This window comes from Protopterus annectens, chromosome 2.part0 (assembly GCF_019279795.1).
Source record: "Protopterus annectens isolate FY-2018-M chromosome 2.part0, PAN1.0, whole genome shotgun sequence".
Taxonomy (NCBI): Eukaryota; Metazoa; Chordata; order Ceratodontiformes; family Protopteridae; genus Protopterus; species Protopterus annectens.
In genome coordinates, this window is record NC_056728.1 from 224646312 (window position 1) to 224664531 (window position 18220).

General features: G+C 42.7%; 1 protein-coding gene across 1 annotated transcript in view; it reads left to right on the forward strand.

Annotated features, from left to right (window-relative positions):
* SF3B1 (splicing factor 3b subunit 1) overlaps positions 1–18220 on the forward strand; it is a 1956191-nt gene that overhangs the window by 1179332 nt on the left and 758639 nt on the right. Inside the window, exon 12 of the mRNA XM_044060306.1 lies at positions 15353–15574. Coding sequence (XP_043916241.1) covers positions 15353–15574 — 222 coding nt within the window. The remainder of the gene's footprint in view (positions 1–15352; positions 15575–18220) is intronic.

Below are 18220 nucleotides of genomic sequence, written 5' to 3' on the forward strand. Positions count from 1 at the left end.
TCAACCGAATTGATTTTTATATATACATGCACACACAACAATGCTTGTTCTTAATTTTACACTGCCCTTTTAATGATACACTACCTTAAATCATGTTCAGCATGTGATTTGTTAATTGCTGACACTTGTTATGTATTTAAATGATTTGCTCTTTGCTGCATTTTATGTCTGATGAAGCGTTGGATACAACGCGAAAGCGCTTACTCCTGCAGTTTTTATTCTGTTTTGTCATTAAACCTGGATTTTAATGAACTCTATGGACTGTGACTTATTCTACTTGTTTACCTGAACCTTCCAACTGGATTTATCCTTACAGCGCATGTTGCACACCTCTAAGATTTTTTTGTGTAAGGAGCAATCTTTGCCAGATCATGTTAAAGCTAAATTACTGGATGCTCCCTTAAACCAAGACCACCTGTTTGGCAACAAAACAGTAGTAGTACTTAAAAGATGGAGGAAAAAGCTAAATTTATGCAAACTGTGAAAGATTTCCTGCAAGTACAGCCTCCCAGATTTAGTAGACACTGACCTTCTAAGAATTAGTCCTTTACTGCCTCTTCCAGGCCTTCTCAGTCCAACCCAGAACCAGCAGAGCACCTAGGCTTCAGTTCCAAGTTACTCACAGGCCTAAGCAGTGGGGGGCTCCCACTTCCAAAGCTGTGAGTAGTAACCCCCCCCCCCATGGCAAACTGTCAGAATGACTTAACTTTAAACCTTCCAAGCCCTGCTCAACTGACTGTTCCTTTAGGGGGAAAGATCGCCCTGCATGCAAAAAACTGGGAACTCATTACCCAAGACAAATGGGTTTTAAACAGTTTCCCCAAGGATACAGATTCCACTTCCACTCCTTACCAACCCCAAACGGTTGACCAGCCCTACCGCCAAATCAGTGGGCAGAGGCCCAAAAGCTAGATGTTCATCGTGTTACACTGCTGCAGTCATTACACTTAGGTTATCCTGCCGTCTCTCTTCTAAGCATCAGGACTATTCTGCCTGTCCCAAAGAAGAATGGGGGCAAGGTTTCTACTCAAGACTTTTTCCTTGTACTCCGCAAAGACAATTCCTGGCGTCCTATCCTGGACCTGTCTATCCTAAACATTTTGGTAATCCCAAAATTCAAAATGCCATTTCTTCATCAGCTGCTTCCCATGCTAGGCAAAAATGCGTGGTTAGCGACACTGGATTTAAAGGAAGCCTACCTGCACATCCCAATAAGGGAATCTTGCAGAAGATACCTACACTTCAGAGCAGGCTACATGCACCATCAGTTCTCTTCACTGCCGTTTGGTTTATCTACTGCGCCCAGGGTATTCACAAAGTGTCTAGCTCCAGTTTTGCATTTGCAGGCAAAGAAATATTCAAATATACCCATACCTTGACGATTGTCCTGACTTTCTGCCTGAATTCGACATGCTATTAAATCATCTGGTATTTGTAAAGAAATTACTAACTTCTCTGGGGTACACCATAAACGAAAAGAAATCACATTTAGTACCCTGCCAACAAATTGTATTCCTGGGAGCAAGCTTGAGTTCAACTTCCCAGATGGCCTTATCTCACGCCAGAGAAACACTTTCATTTGACAGCCTACTTCAAACTACTGACTACAAAGACCCAGCTATCTGCAAGGAAAATACTGCAAGTCCTGGGGTTCATGGCCTCTTGCATTTTACTAATTCCATATGCAAGACTGCATATGAGGAAACTACAATGGTATCTAAAAAGCCTATGGTGTCAACATTCTCAGGACCTAGAATCAATTATTCCTATCATACCTTGTCTAAAGACAGAGTTCCTTTGGTGGGCAGAGGCCTGCCACCAACACAAGGACTACCATTCACTCTACCCCCTGCCGCCCAAACCCTAACAATAGACGCATCAGACTATGCATGGGGGGGGCTCACTTAGTGCGGTGCATTCAGGGCAAATGGAACCAGAGTCAAATGCACATGCATATCAATCAAAAAGAAATATTAGCTGTACAGAATGCTCTGACAGCCTTCAAGGACTACATTCTTCCAGGACATTTATTGGTAAAGACTGACAACACCACTGTTGTGTAGTACATAAACAAGCAGGGGGGAACCCACTCATACCCTCTCTGCAGACTATCCAGGACTCTGTGGAACACAGCCTTGAGCTACCAAGTGCACACACAAGCTCATTACCTGCCAGGCAAGCTCAATACACTGGCAGAGGACCTAAGCAGAAATCTCATGGACCCACATGAGTGGAAACTGGAACCAAAGATATTCAACATTTTGAGAAACAAATGGGGGAGCCCAGAGATAGACCTGTTTGCCTCCCCTCAGAACTACCAATTGGACAAATTCTGCACAAGGACTCCCCACAGACAAGCTTGGAAAGTGGATGCCTTGTGGTTCACCTGGAAAAACCAATCAGTTTATGCCTTTCCCCCTCTGCCTCTCCACTCCAAAGTACTACTAAAGATCAAAGAGGACAAACCAAGGACCATACGCATTGCACCACACTGGCCACGCCAACACTGGTACCCCCTCTTGTGCAGTGTGTCATTTCTGGAACCATGGCACCTGCCTCAGACCCCTGCCCTGCTGTCCCAGCAGGAGGGCCAGATTCTGCAACCACAGCTTCAAACCCTGAACCTTGCAGCGTGGCTAATTTACATGATCTCTCTGTTACCATCCCTCAGTAAGCAAGTGATGGATGTCATTCTGGCAGCAAGGAGGCCTAGTACTAGAAAATTCTGTGCTGAAAAATGGAAAAGATTCTGTTCCTGGAACCAAACACAGGGGACAGACACAACTGTGCCCAATTTACCGCACATTCTTCAGTACTTTACTGAGATGCTTCACAAGAGCCTTTCCTTTTCTTGCATCAAAATTCATGCCTCTGCCATTTCAGCTCATTTTAATACAGAACCACCCCTCTTCTCTCATCCACTGCTGAAGCAATTCTTCAGAGAGGCCAAAAACGTAAGACCACCCAGGAGAGCCCCTACTCCAGCCTGGGACCTTAACTTTGTATTGGAAAAGCTCACTCTACCTCCCTTTGAGCCAGCTGCAAATGCAGAATTGAAATTCCTTTCTTGGAAATCAGCCTTCCTTGTAGCAATCACTTCAGCAAGAAGGGTGTCTGAATTACAGGCCCTCATGGTAGTGGAGCCTTTCATCATCTTTCATGCGGACAGGGTGTCCCTCAGAACCAGTCTCTCCTTTATGCCCAAGGTGATATCCAGTGTGGCCCTTAATCAGTCCATTCATTTGCCAGCCTTGTTTTCTAATCCACAGAACAAAGGAGAACGAATACTGCACTCCTTGGACGTGCACAGACAAATTAGATTTTACTTGGACAAGACTTGAGCCTCTCAGGAAATCTAAACAGCTGCGGATTGCATTTGCTGCAGGGGCAGAGTGGAAGGTCATTTCAAAGCAAACCCTTTCTAAGTGGATAGGCCATTGCATTCATTTCTGCTATAAGCACCATGGAAAACCTACCCCACAGGGGATAAGACCACTTTCAACCCGGGCTGCATCTACCTCTGCAGCCTTTCTCAGAGGTGTCCCTACCAGGGACATCCTAGAAGCTGCTACCTGGAGTTCTGTACATACCTTCCCTAAACATTGCCACTTGCCAATTTTTTCTAAATCCAGAGCTTGTTTTGCCACTGCAGTCTTGCAGGGCCTTATAGCTGGTCCTAATGCTATCTAATTGCCTCCTCCCTTCTTTAGCTTTGGGAATGTACCCAAATGTAATGACTGCAACAGTGAAACATGAACATAATACAGTTGTGTACAGTTACTATAAATGTAGATGTTTGAGTGTATTCACTGTTGCAGTCCTGGTTACCCCTCCCTCCAGCCCCCTGACTTCTATTGACTATACCTCTTTCCTTGCTTCCTATGCTTAAAGCTTTCTGGTGTATTTGCTTTCTTATTGGAGATGTAGCCTTGTATATAATTGCTTCCCATTATGGGGGCACCTGACATCTGGGGCAAGAAAAACTGATGTAATGGCGTCGTCGGCTGCATGCTTTATACCCAACTACCTGACATCATGGAAGATGAGACACCAACTGACGCAGGACCCAAGCAGATAACCCAAATGTAATGACTGCAACAGTTAATACACTCTATAACACCTACATTTATGTAAGTGTACACAACTGTACTTTCTTTTTCCTGTGGGCATTGTACAGAAAGTTCCAGAACATCTTCCTTTGACACATTCTCTCCAGCTGCAAGCTGCATAATCATTTGCTCTTTAATATGGGAACTCACTACTTATTTATTTTTTATTTTATTTTACATTTGTTGACAGGGATAGTATGACTGGATGCATGTTCATTTTCAGTGGAGGCCCGGGGAGAAAAGCTCCAAGAGTAAGCAGATACAGCATTACATAATACCAGCATTACATATTACAAACAGATTATTTACAGAGATTACATAAGTAAGCAAGTTAAACAAGTTCCACAGGTTAATGTTAGTCCTGAGCACAAGTCAGGATTAAATTAAATTACACAGTAAACTGGTTAACAGATTTTTACACATTTGAGTTAGCCAGGCTTGATACATTGACATAGCCAGTTAAGTGACAAATGTTGTTTGAGTCTAGTTTTAAATTGACCTAAGGTGGAAAGTAAGGTAATATCAGCTGGAAGTGAGTTCCAGGATCTACTTACAGAGTTTGCAAAGAGAGAATCACCGGCTGTGTTATTAATTTTGCTAGTCTGAATTAATAGTTTGTTAGAGGATCAAGCGGTCTAGGATTGTTATAGGGGTGATAATATTTTTAAGTGCAGGAGTATTGTCCGGATTATAGAGGATTTTATAGGCCATAATCAGTTGGTTATACTGGATTAGGCTAGGTAGTTCAAGCCAACCAAGCTGATTTAGATTGATGCAATGATGTGTCCTAAAAGGCAGCCCAGTGGCAAACCTGGCAATGTGGTTGTAGCAAATTGAGAGTTTGTTAAGGACAGTCTTGTTCAAATTCGAGAGAGGGGATGCATACAGAAGGGTTGAAAGAAGGTGAGAGTGAGCTATGGCAATTTTAGCTGGAGGGGTTAGGAAGGCTTTTATTCTGTAAAGTGACCCTAGTTTTTTATTGATGGTTTTGATAGTTTGGTTAACATGTAGGTCAAATTTGAGATTATTGTCTATGATGACACCTAATAGTTTTGTAGATGGGTCAGGGGAGATTATTGTGCCATCATTTGATTTTATGGTAAAGGTGAAATCGGTAGACCTACATGTTGGTGAAAATAACAGCATTTTAGTTTTTTTGGGATTTAGGATCAGACGATGTTCAGAAAGCCAGTTTTCTGTTGTATTAAAGGTGGTCTGGGTAGCTGACCATAACTCTACTTGAGATGTGGCTGAGCAAATTAGAGTAGAGTCATCAGCATATTGGATACAGCTGACTTTTGGGATGACAGTATAAAGGTCGTTAATGAAGATGGAGAACAGCAAGGGCCCTAGTATAGAGCCTTATGGTACTCCGAGGGTGTTAGGTAGAAGGTTAGAGAGTTTGTTCTGCCAGAGGACAGCCTGCTGTCGACCATTCAGGTAGGATTGAAACCACTGGAGGGCTCCAGTATCTAGACAGAATGTTTGCAGGGTGTGGATTAAAAGTTGGTGATTAACCATATCGAATGCCTTGGAAAGATCCAAAAAGAGGGCTGAGGATATATAATTATTGTTGCGATTATGGTTTATGGTGTTAGTAAAGGCTAGGAGGGCTGAAGTAGTGCTGTGATGAGGACGGAAGCCATGCTGAGTGTCTGCCATAAGGCGATTTTGGATTAGGTGGTGCATGAATTGTCTATGAATACATTTTTCCAAAATCTTTGCAAGTGGAGAGAGTATAGCTATTGGCCTATAATTGGAGAATTCAGTAGAGCTGCCTCCTTTGTGAAGTGGGATTACATAGGATATTTTCCAGATGGTGGGAATTTTAGCTTCTACTATGGTTCGATTGATTAGTATTGAGACGGGGTAAGCAATAGCATCCGCTGATTTTTGTAGGTACTCGGCAGGGAGTTGATCAGCAGAAAGTGTAGTGGGTTTTAATTTTTTGATCAAGGTACGGATAAGTGAAGTGGCGACTGGTTGGAAGCTGAATGCAAGTAGGTTTCTAGGGGTGCTACTTTCAGGACCAGGGGAGCTAGGAGGTAGTTGGCTAGCTAGGGCTTGAATTGTCTCAGTAAAGAATTGGTTAAAGCTGTCAGAAACATATTCAGGGGTTTTATCAATAGTAGCAGCAGGGATTGGGGTTGAAGTTTGTCCAGGATGTAGTAGATTATTTAAACCTGCCCAAAACTTCTGAGGGTTATTTTGATTTACTGTCTGTAAATTACAGTAGTATTGTTTTTTGTCTTGTAAAATTGATTTTTTGGTTTCATTCCTGGATTGCCTGTATTTAATGTGATCTTGAGGGTCTTTAGAAGAACGCCATTACTCTACAAAATTGACTTTTGTCAGAGTTGCCCCTGTTTCATGATCCTTGCCTTGCTATGCAACTCCAACTGAATTGTTGTACTGGTTTCCTACTGAAGGCTCCAGAGTATCTTCATGGGGCAAGTGATCAGATGCTTTCCATTCCACCTGTTTCTCCTTGATCTTGGGGGGCTCATTGTTCTATCATACTGTGACATTTCCATAGTTGAAATTTCTACGCTAAGTCCTTCACTTCACAGGTAATCCACAACTTCAGTTTCTATTTCTGTAACTTCTCCATTGCTAATCCTCCTTTCTACTTTCTCCTTTTGTTTTCTTATTTTTTTTTTGTATTGCAAACTTTTCCATATCAGGATGCCTTTGCCTTTATTTATTTTCAAATATCTTTGTTACTGTTTTTTGTATCAATTTAGTTTTGCTTTCTATCTTTGCATAAATATTGCACCATGTTAAGTATCTTTTTTTTCTCTTTCCCATGTCAATATTTGTTCATATGTTTTCCACTCCACCTGTTTCCCCTTACATTAGGGGCTCGTTGTTTCATCATGGTGTTGACAACCCATTAAACTTTCTGCACTTTTTGTTGTGTCTTTCAGCTTTTCCCAGTTAGGGGTCGCCACAGTGGAACTCCGGTCCGCTAATGATTGGCAGTAGATTTTTAAGTGCCGAGTTACCGGCCATGACGCACAACCTTCAATGAAGGTACGCCCATTCACGCATGTCTCCACACAGAAGACGTTCTAGCTGGGAATCGAACAGGACAACATCTTACTGTGAGGCGACAACGCTACACCAACACCGCAGTTAGACTTTCTGCACTACATTCTTCATTTCGCAGGTATTCAGTAATTTCAGCTTCTGTTTGTTTAGCTTCTACTTTACTATTCTGTGCCCCCCCCCCCCCCATTGTGATCTTTCTTTTACTGTATTGTGAAATTTTCCATGTATGGGTGCCTTTGCGTGCCTATATCTCTCCAAATATTTTTGGAGCTGCTTTTTTGTATTAATTAGTTTGGCTTTCTCTTCTGCGTAAGTATTGCAAAGTAATAAGTCTCTCTCTCCCACATCTACCCTTTTCGTACCTTTCAAAAATCTCTAGGCTTTGTTTATATTTTTGCACTTCCTCACTCGCTTTTTTTTTCCAAATGGCACAGAGTTTCTTGATCTATGTTTTTCATGAATCTATTGTAGTAATGAACACAAATTTGCAATTGAAGCATTTGATGGTCTTCAGGTATTTTTCCTTCCTCTAATTTCTCTCAACTTTTCGGATGTCTTCTATCTGGACCTTCTGGTTTTCTTACACAATAGTAACAGCACGTTTCTTTCTTATCTTCAGTAGTCTACTGTGTCATCTTTACAGCTGGTTTTTGGCCTGTTGGTTTCTGTGGACTACTACTTTCTTCTACTTCCTTCTTCGTTTGGGACCTTCCTCCTTTTCCTCAGCCTCGCCTAACCCCATTGTAGGAATGTTTTCGTGTCTTGAGGATTCTGCACTTTCATTTTTTTCTCAAGTCCTGGCACCAGTGCACATTACAGGATTGGGCACTTTTTTATCCTGGGACTTGTGCACCTAGCTGTCTTTTTTTTTTTTTTTTTTTTTTTTTTTTTTTTTTAGCCTACTTGTCCATGATATATGCTGAATAAAATACAGTCTGTGTATCAGTATCATCTTGGTGAGATCTTGTAAAAACAGGGTCCCCCTCATGAAGGTACTCAGCGAAACTTGAGGATGAATTGAATTCCAGCAGTACTACTCTCCTTTGCTTATTGATTTTATCCTGTCTGCATTCTGACTCCAAACAGGTAGTGCACATGTTTCAAAAGCCAAAGATGTCCGCAGGAAAATCCTACTCATCTGAATTGAGGAGACTGTCTGCACCACCCAGGTGTAAGGAGGTAATGCTCCTGGATCTAGAGTACTATACTAATAGAAAACAGACACTTCAGTAAGTCATTCCAGTTCTTTGACTTTTGTGTTGAAGTGTGACAAATCTGTCTTCCTTTTTGACTGTCTGGCTGTCACTGTTTGGCCACAGTGGTGAAAGTATTGGAGGGCCAGATGAGAACTTCTTCCTTTAAGAGTAGGCATCACTTCTATAGCCTTCAAAAATGTTTCTATGCAAGGCATTTATAGCATAGCCACCTGCATCTCTGTGTACTTTCTGCAAGCCGTGCAAGTTGAACATAAGCCAACAAACACATAAAAAGCTTGCCTCTGCTGTCCTTCAAGGAATGCTCTTATCTTCTTGTTTTTAGGCTGTGATTTGATTTTTCAGCTGCTTTAATACCGACCTGTGTATTAGAAATTTTACTGCAGCAGTTATCCTTGTGATAAACATTGTATAGGAGTGAGAAGGTAATCTTCTCTTAACTAGATGTTTCAGTAATTTCACTTCTGCAGTAGGAGCTTCTGCCCGTCTTATCCCCCCGTGTTTTGTTTTCTGTCTAAAGCTTTTGCACAGATGGTTAACTTTGTGTTTTGTACGTTCTGGGAAGTGAGAGTCCTCCTCATCACTTGTACAAGGTTCCTTTTCAGTACAGACTGTGCTAGTAGTAGTGTTACTTGGGAAGTGAGAGGCCTACTTTTAGAAAGGTTTCTTTTTAGTGTAGACTGTGCTAGTTGTAGTGATGTTCTTCGTGTTTCACTGTTCAATCATCACATTTGGGTTGTCGGCTTGCAGGTAGCCCTCAGTCGGCCTGATTAACAAAGTCTTGGGTCCTGCGTCAGTTGCTGTCCCTTATTCCATGACATCAGGTCGTCCGGGATATAAAACATGCAGCCGACACCATTACATCAGTCTTTCTTGCCATAAGGTGCCCAAAGCAGAAGCAGTTCGCAAGTGCCGGTCGGCAGACTCCTTAAATTTTCGTTTTCGAGTTTCAGAACCAAAGTCTTCATCTAAAGCTAAGTACCCCGTTGGTTAAACTTTTTCTTGCTCCTTACTGATGTCAGTAAAAGTTAATAATTACATTACTTGTGGAAAGCAAATACCTCATAAAGATTTTCATTTGTACTGTATTCCTTGCCTAGGCCCTGACCACGACGTACCTTGCTGTCAGTTTTGTGCTTTATTTAATCAGCGCACTATCCGTTGTCGGTATATTTTCGCCTCTGAATATTTCGGTTCTCGGTTTAATTATCCAGAAATATCGTCGACGGTTAGCCATCCAACTACTGAGATTCCGAAAAAATGCAAAGATTGACAGAGACTGGCCGCCGAGGTCCAAAACTGCCGACGACACTTCTCCTAAGCTAGTCGCCAGTTCGCTGGTACTCAGTGAGGTGCTTTCGCAGCCCCTGATACCCACTACTTTTGATTTGCAGGCCTTTACTGAGACCCATTCGGAGTCCGGTATGCCGCGAGATGCTTCAACTATGTAACCCGTGGATGTATCTACCTTGGATGGGTCCGGAGCCGTTGTGCAGGCACCGGCTTCTGAGGGTGTATTCAGGCCTACAGACTTGCATATTAAATCAACGCCTCCTTCTTTACTTTACTTGGGCCTAATCTCGATCCATGCCTAAAAAAATGATGCCCAGGCCACATGCTCAGGCCTTTATGCCTAAAAAACAAATGATAAGAATGGCTGAAGATCTAATAACTCTAATCAGGGGTAGCCACCCACCCCCCCTTCTAAGAGGCCTAGGACTGAAGTTGTTTATGAATCTTCTGACCAGGATTCTGTTTTTTCAGATTCTTCTGATGATCTGGATTTGCCCTTATCTACTTATGAAGATTCTGATGCAGAGGACTCCTTTCCCTCTGCTTCCCCTCCTGAGGATTTTTCTTTTGGGGAAACTTTACATACTCTAAAGGAGCATTTCCACTGGGAAAGCAAGGATTTTTCTGATTCAAAAAAGAGTCTTGGGGATTTCCTTCTCCAACCTCAGCATAGGCCTTTAGCTATTCCTCATGTACTAGACATTGTTGATGATGCTTTTTCGGAATCTAGTTTGGCCCCTGATTCCCTGCCTCCTGCTCCCAGAAAACTTGACAGATACTACAGGGTCCCTGAGTCCCACAAGGTCCTTTTTAAAAATCCTATTGCAGATCAAGAGACTATTTCACAGGGGCCCAAGGGCATTAAGGCTTCTACTGCTAAAAATCCTACCCCTTCTTATAGAGACTCCAGGGCACTGGATAGATGGGGTAAGGTAAGAAGGTTTACACTTCTGCAACCTTGGCCATTAGGGCTTTAAACTGCCAGTTTCATATGTTAAAGCATCAGCAACATGTTATTGGACTGCTTAAACAGAAAATGATGTTGATTGCTGACTGTGTGGAAAATAAAAAATTACAGGATTTAATGCATTCTGCTGAACAAGTTGGAAAACATACTTTGCAATGTGATTTTGATTCATTAGAGGCCTCTTGCAGGGCTGCTGTTACTGGGTCTGTGCTCATAAGGCATGCTTGGCTTAAGGAGCGATCTTTGCCTGATCATGTTAAAGCTAAAAATTTGGATGCTCCTTTAAATCAGGACCGCCTCTTTCGCAACAAGGCTGAGGAGGTTCTTAAAAAGATGGAAGATAAAGCTAAATCTATGCAAACTGTTAGATTCTTTACAAGTTCAGCCTCCTAGATTTAGTTAGGCACTGCCCTCAGAATTGGTCCTTTCCAGGTCTTCTCAAGCCAAACCCAGCACAGCGAAAACCCCAGGTTTCAGTCCCATGGGGGAGACAGAACTAAGCAGTGGGGGGGGCCTCCACTTCCAAATCTGGGAATAATAAGACTCCTCCCTATGGTAAACTGTCTCAATGACTTACTTTCTGACTGCCCCTTTGGGGGGAAAGATTGCTCTTCATGCAAAGAATTGGGAGTTCATTACCCACGACAAATGGGTTGTAAATGTAGTGTCCCAGGGATACAGATTTCATTTCCACAAGTTGCCAACACCAAGCGGGTGGCCGAACCTACCCCCAAATCAGTGGGCAGAGGCCCAAAAACAAGTACTTTCTCTCTCAAGCATGGGGGCTATTCAACTGGTACCAGAAGAGGAAAAGGGGCAAGGTTTCTCCTCAATACCTTTCCTGGTACCCAGAAAAGACAATTCATGGCGTCCTTTCCTGGAACTGTCTACTCTAAACACCTTTTTGGAGATTCCAAAATTCAAGATGCTGACCTCACCAATTACTTCCTATGCTAGGCAAAGATGCCTGGTTGGCAACACTGGATTTAAAAGAAGCATACCTGCTTATCCCAATCAGGGAATCTTGCAGAAGTTACCTACTCTTCAAAGCAGGTTAAACGCACTATCAGTTCTCTGCACTGCCCTTTGGCTTATCTACTGCGCCCAGAGTATTCACAAAGTGCCTAGCTCCAGTTATTGCATTTTGCAGGCAAAGAAATATTCAAATATACCCATATCTGGACAATTGTCTAATTCAGGCAGAAAGTCAGGACATACTTTTGAATCATCTGGCCTTTGTACAAAGGGTTCCGACTTGTCTGGGGTACACCATAAACAAAATGAAATCGCACCTGGTACCCTGTCAACAAATTATATTCCTGGGAGCAAGCTTGAATACAACTTCCCAGATGGCTTACCTCACACCAGAGAAACAAATTCATTTGACAACCTACTTCAAACAAGTGGCCACAAAAACCCTGCTATCTGCAAGACAAATACTGCAAGCCTTGGGGTTCATGGCCTCCTGCATTCTTCTAATTCCATATGCAAGACTGCATATGAGGAAACTACAGTGGTATCTAAAAAGCCTATGGTGTAAACATTCTCAAGACCTAGAAACAATGATTCCTATCATACCTTGCCTACACCTAGAGTTCCTTTGGTGGGCAGCGGCCTGCCACCAAAACAAGGGACTACCTTTCACACCACCCCCTGCCACCCAAACCCTAACAGGCGCATCAGACTATGCATGAGGGGCTCACCTGGCCGGGAAGTGCATTCAGGGAAATGGAAACCAAGTCAAATGCACCTGCATATCAATCAAAAAGAAATGTTAGCTGTACAGAAAGCTCTGACAGCCTTCAAGGACCACATTCTTCCAGGACAACTAATGGTAAAGACGGACAACACCACTGTTGTGGTACATAAACAAGCGGGGGGGGGGTACACATTCTTACCCTCTCTGCAGACTAGCCATGGCATTAGGGAACACAGCTTTGAGTTACCAAGTGCACCCACAAGCTCAATTCCTGCCAGGCAAATTAAATACACTGGCAGACGGACTAAGCAGAAACCTCATGGACCCCCACGAGTGGAAACTGGAACCAAGGTCTTTCAACATGTTGACAAGCAAATGGGGGAGCCCAGATATAGACATGTTTGCCTCTCCCTACAACTACCAATTGGACAACTTTTGCACAAGGACTCCCCACAAACAAGCCTTGGAAAGTTGATGTTTTGTCCTTCAACTGGAAAAACCTATCAGTCTGTGCCTTCCCCCCTCTGCCTCTGCTCTCCAAAGTACTGCTAAAAATCAAACAGGACAAAGCAAGGATGATTTTGATTGCTCCAGACTGGCCGCGCCAACCCTGGTACCCCCTCCTGCGCAGTGCGTCACGGTTATCTCCATGGCACCTGCCTCAGCTCCTTCCCTGCTGTCTCAGCAGGCGAACCAGATTCTGCATCCTCAGCTTCTAACACTGAACCTTGCAGCCTGGCTAATTACTTAATCTCTCCTTTACCATCCCTCAGCAAACCTGTGATGGATATCATTTTAGAGGCAAGGAGGCTTAGTACTAGAAAATCTTATGCTGAAAAATGGAAAAGATTCTGTGCCTGGAGTCAATCTCAAGGGATGAGCACAGCAGCGCCCAGTTTACCTCAGATTTTGCAATACTTAACTGAGATGCTTCACAGGGGCCTGTCTTTTTCCTCCATTAAAATCCATGCCTCAGCCATTTCATCTCATTATTACACAGAACCCTCCCCTCTTCTCTCATCCACTGCTCAAGCAGTTCCTCAGAGGGGCCAAAAATTTGAGACCACCCAGGAGAGCTCCTACCCCAGCCTGGGACCTTAATTTTGTCTTGGAGAAACTCAGTCTACCTCCTTTCGAGCCAGCTGCTACTGCAGACTTAAAATTTCTTTCTTGGAAAACGGCTTTCCTTTTAGCAATCACTTCTGCTAGAAGGGTATCTGAATTACAGGCCCTTATGGCAGTGGAGCCTTTCATCATCTTTCATGCAGACTGGGTGTCTCTCAGATCCAATCCATCCTTCATGCCCAAGGTGGTATCCAGTGCGGCTCTTAATCGGTCCATTCATTTCTCAACCTTCTTTCCCAATCCGCAGGATAAAGGGGAATGGATACTGCATTCCTTAGATGTGCACAGACAACTTAAATTCTACTTGGACAGGACTAAAACTCAAAGGAAATCTGAACAACTACTGGTGGCATTTTCTGCAGGGGCAGAGGGGAAGGCTATTTCAAAGCAAACCATTTCTAAATGGGTAAGCCATTGCATTCATTTCTTCTATAAGCACCATGGAAAACCCATCCCCCAGGGGATCCAACCTCACTCCTCCAGGGCTGCATCTACCTCTACAGCCTTTCTCAGAGGCGTCCCTACCAGGGACATCCTAGAAGCTGCTACCTGGAGTTCTGTACATACTTTCACCAAGCATTATTTGCCAGTTTTCTCTAAATCCAGAGCTGGCTTTGCCACTGCAGTATTGCAGGGCCTTATAGCTGGCCCTAATGCTGTCTAAATTCCTCCTCCCAACCATAGCTTTGGGAATTGACTCAAATGTAATGACTGCAACTGTGAAACACGAAGAACATAGTACAGTTGTGTACACATACCATAAATGTAGATGTTCGAGTGTATTCACTGTTGCAGTCCTGGTTACCCTCCCTTCAGCCCCCTAACTTCTTTTGGCTATACCTCTACTTTCCTTTACTATGCTTAAAAGCCTTTTTGGTGTATTTGCTTTTTTGTTGGAGGTATATCTTTGTACTTTTATATTTAATTGCTTCACATTAGGGGGGCGCCTGACATCTGGGGCAAGAAAAACTGATGTAATGGCGTCGGCTGCATGTTTTATACCCCTGACGACCTGATGGCATGGAAGAAAGGACAGCAACCGACGCAGGACCCAAGACTTTGTTAATCTGAGGGCTGCGTGCAAGCAAATAACCCAAATGTAATGACTGCAATAGTGAATACACTCGAACATCTACTTTTATGGTAAGTCTACACAACTGTACTTTACTTGCTGTGTGGAGGTAGAGTGATAGTAAGTTTTCTTTCAACTGGAGGAAGTCTTAAGGATATCTCGTGCGAATTTGATGGGAGCTGCTTGCACCATAAAGAACAGAAGGTGGCTCAAGCTGCTTCTCTGTTTGTTTGGGCTCTCTGCAGACATCTTTGTTGTAGAAAATGTCTGGATTTGCTGTGTAGATGTTAACTGCTCTAGATATCTGGTAGGAAGTACTGCTATCTGTCCGTTTGCTAATCCACTCTAACTAGGAGTGCTACTGGTGCAAATTTGGTCATATTATTTTAACATATGTAGTTAAGGGCGCGCTCTAATGTTAATAATTCCTGGTCATTTTAAACATTTTGCTGTGAAAACGTTTTACTGTGGCTTTATATGTATGTGTGTGCATTTTTTTTTTCTTAGTAGTTGGTACTACGGTTATTAACTTTGAAATGTATAGCTGTGAAGTGAAAACCATGGACAAGAAACTGTGTAATCTTAAGTCTTGGAAATTGAAGTCTTTATTTTGTTTATTTGTAACCATGTAGATTTTTTAGACCTTTCATGAGCTTTCGGAACAGGGTCACCTTCAGATTTACTGGGCAGGGAATTGGACAGCTTATTCTTTATCTGTAGTGAAGTTGCAGCTAAGTAAATTTAGGGTAGCTATTGTATAACATTGTGTATCTTTTTTGCCTGCTTCATTTTCTGAATTTTTTTTTTTGTTTGTGTAAATAGTTAGTTGACACTACTGTAGAGTTGGCAAACAAAGTTGGAGCAGCTGAAATCATTTCCCGAATTGTAGATGACCTAAAGGATGAAGCAGAACAGTACCGTAAAATGGTGATGGAGACTATTGAAAAAATAATGGGTAACCTTGGAGCAGCAGATATAGATCACAAGCTGGAAGAACAGCTTATTGATGGTATTCTGTATGCATTTCAGGAACAAACTACAGAGGTATGAAACAAGAATTTTTTTTTCTGAACATTGCCATTTTGGGTGTGCCATTATATATGTAAGCCACCTGTTGAGTTTTTTTAATGGATTGCAGTACGTTTCTCCAGTTGCATATTGAAATTCACAAATCAGCAGTTAGAAATTTATATATCTGTAGTTGTGCAGCTAGGCCATGTTTGTTTTTCCTGATGTTCATTGCAGTATTCATTGTTGCAGTCCTCAGTCTTGAGACCATGTTCTGCCTGCAGTTAGGTCATGGCTAGCCAACCTTCTGGAGTTCTTACCTCCCTGAGGGGCTCCATTCATTGTAGTCTTTGTCTTTGGGGCATCAGTAATAGAAAAGGTACGTCTGCTATCTCCAGGTCTTTCTTGAAGCATAGTTTGCGTAGTCTGAATTGTTCATAGTAGTTCATCAGTTAGTCAGAAGTTTTCCATGGTCAGATAACTACCCTGTAGGGGATTTCTTTCCGTGCTTCATTTATAGCTAGAGTTATAACATGCATATGTCTGATGCAGAATTCATTTCAGAAGAGTTTCAGATAACTTTGTGTATGCATGGAAGCAGACGCTGCATAAAGACTGCAATATTTTTTTTTAATGTATATGGAGTGTATTTTAGTCTGTTATATAAGTTCTAACCAAGCTTAGTGCATTTTACTTATTGGATAATGCTATCCTTTCTCTGATATTTTGCCATTTTTATTCAGGAAACTGATATTCCAGAAAATTAACTGGATTATTTTGGTCCTGTACAAAAGCAGAAGTGGTCTGGGCCTTCAGGCTTGGGACCAGTGGGATAGATGTCTGTCATAAGAGTACCCATCCGTAGATGACTGGTCACCTGGCCTCAACCTTCATGGAAAGTAGTCTACTCTGAAATCCAACAGAAAGAAAGTTAAAGCTCTCACCAGTCCTGTCATCTAGCTTTGATTTCAGAAAGGTGGAGGATGAAGACTGAGGCCATTGTAAGCAGTTCTTTTATCTCTGATCTTTGATGTGGATGAGCAAGAGTCCATGCCCAAATGATTACCACAAACTTTTCAGTTTTAATATGGAAGCTTATACAGGCTCCCTGAAAACACAAAAGAGGTTCATAGGTTGGTACTAGGCTGTCGGCCCTAGGTCCTATACAAGCCTAGCCATAACAATTCCCTGGATATTTCTTCTCACAATATTTACTTCCCTGGACCCCTGTCTAGCAAGGTGACTGACATGATCCTTGGGGTGAATTTCCTATCTCCCATCCAATAGTCAAGGTTCCTTTTGAAGAGGGACAAGGAGGCGCTCTGCTTGACATGTATGGGCAGTGTGTTCCAGAATATGGGGAGTCTCTGGGTCAGGAACCTATCCCTCCAACATGTTTTGTTCATTGTGATGACAAGGTTTAGATCCCTGGAGCATGTGGCTCTGAGGGTTTGAGATTTCTTTAAGTGGAGCATGTCCAACAGCTCAGGGTTTGACATGGTCTTGTATGTTAAGCAGAGATCGCCTCTGAGTAGGTGATCTGCGACAGAGTATAGCTGGAGTTTATTTAGACGGTCAGCATAGGGCATCTGCTTTAGGCCTGTGATTCTTTTAGTGAGGTATTTCTGCGGCCTTTCCAGCTGTTGCAGATGCCTTGTGAGGTACATACCAAACAGGTTGTTGTATTCTATAATGGGTCTAATGAAGGATGAAAACAGTGGGACAATGACCTCCTTTTTTCTGGATGAAAAACCCTTAGTGATGAGGTGTGCCACATAGAAGGATTTCCTGACTGTTGTGACGATGTGGTTATCGAAGGTGAGACCACTGTCCCCGTGTGTCCCTAAGTCTCTCATCACACTTTTGGTGTTTAGTGTACTGCCACCTATGTGATAATTCATGGGTACATGTTTTTTTCCCCAAAGGGGATAACTATACATTTCTTGGCATTAAGCTTGAGCCCATGGCTGTGGCACCAAGCATCTGTTTCTGAAAGGCTTTTTTGTAGAATATCCACATCATTTGGTGGAGCAACAAGGACGATACCATCCACATCAGAGTCAGAGATACTGCCCCGGATTTCTGTCCCTTGAATATTCAAGTCAACCCAGCATCCAGGTGGTCCTTATGACAGATGACCACTAGAGATAAGGGGAAACCCATTTTTATTAGCTTTGCCTGGCTAGCATTGATGACTTGTGACCATCTTCACAACAGCGACTTCATTTTCAAGCTTCTCATCAGTTTGACCCAGAAAATCTTGGCATATCAGCTTAGCAGATGTAGCCCCAGTTTCCTTCAGATGTCACATGCCCAGATCATCCACCTTTTAACATCGAAGTGGATATCACAGGCTTATATTTGTTTACATTTTGTCAGAACTGCCTGCTTATGAATTTTTGCTGCACTTACCCAATCAGGAGTCTTAAGGTGGGACATCATCCCATTTTGTTGTAGCATGGATTTGTTGTACTAATCCCACCCTCACCCCTAATTACAGGTTTTGCTAATTGCAGGTAAAAAAAAGGCCTACTCTGGTTTTGGTAAGAACCTTGGCCAATGCTGCCATGGTTTTCTAAGCTGGCATGGTTAAGGAGCATGTAATCCTTCCAACTGTCTGCATGTCACTTAATGTTGCAGGAGAGAGCCGTAGTACACACAAAACAACCTCACATTAATAGT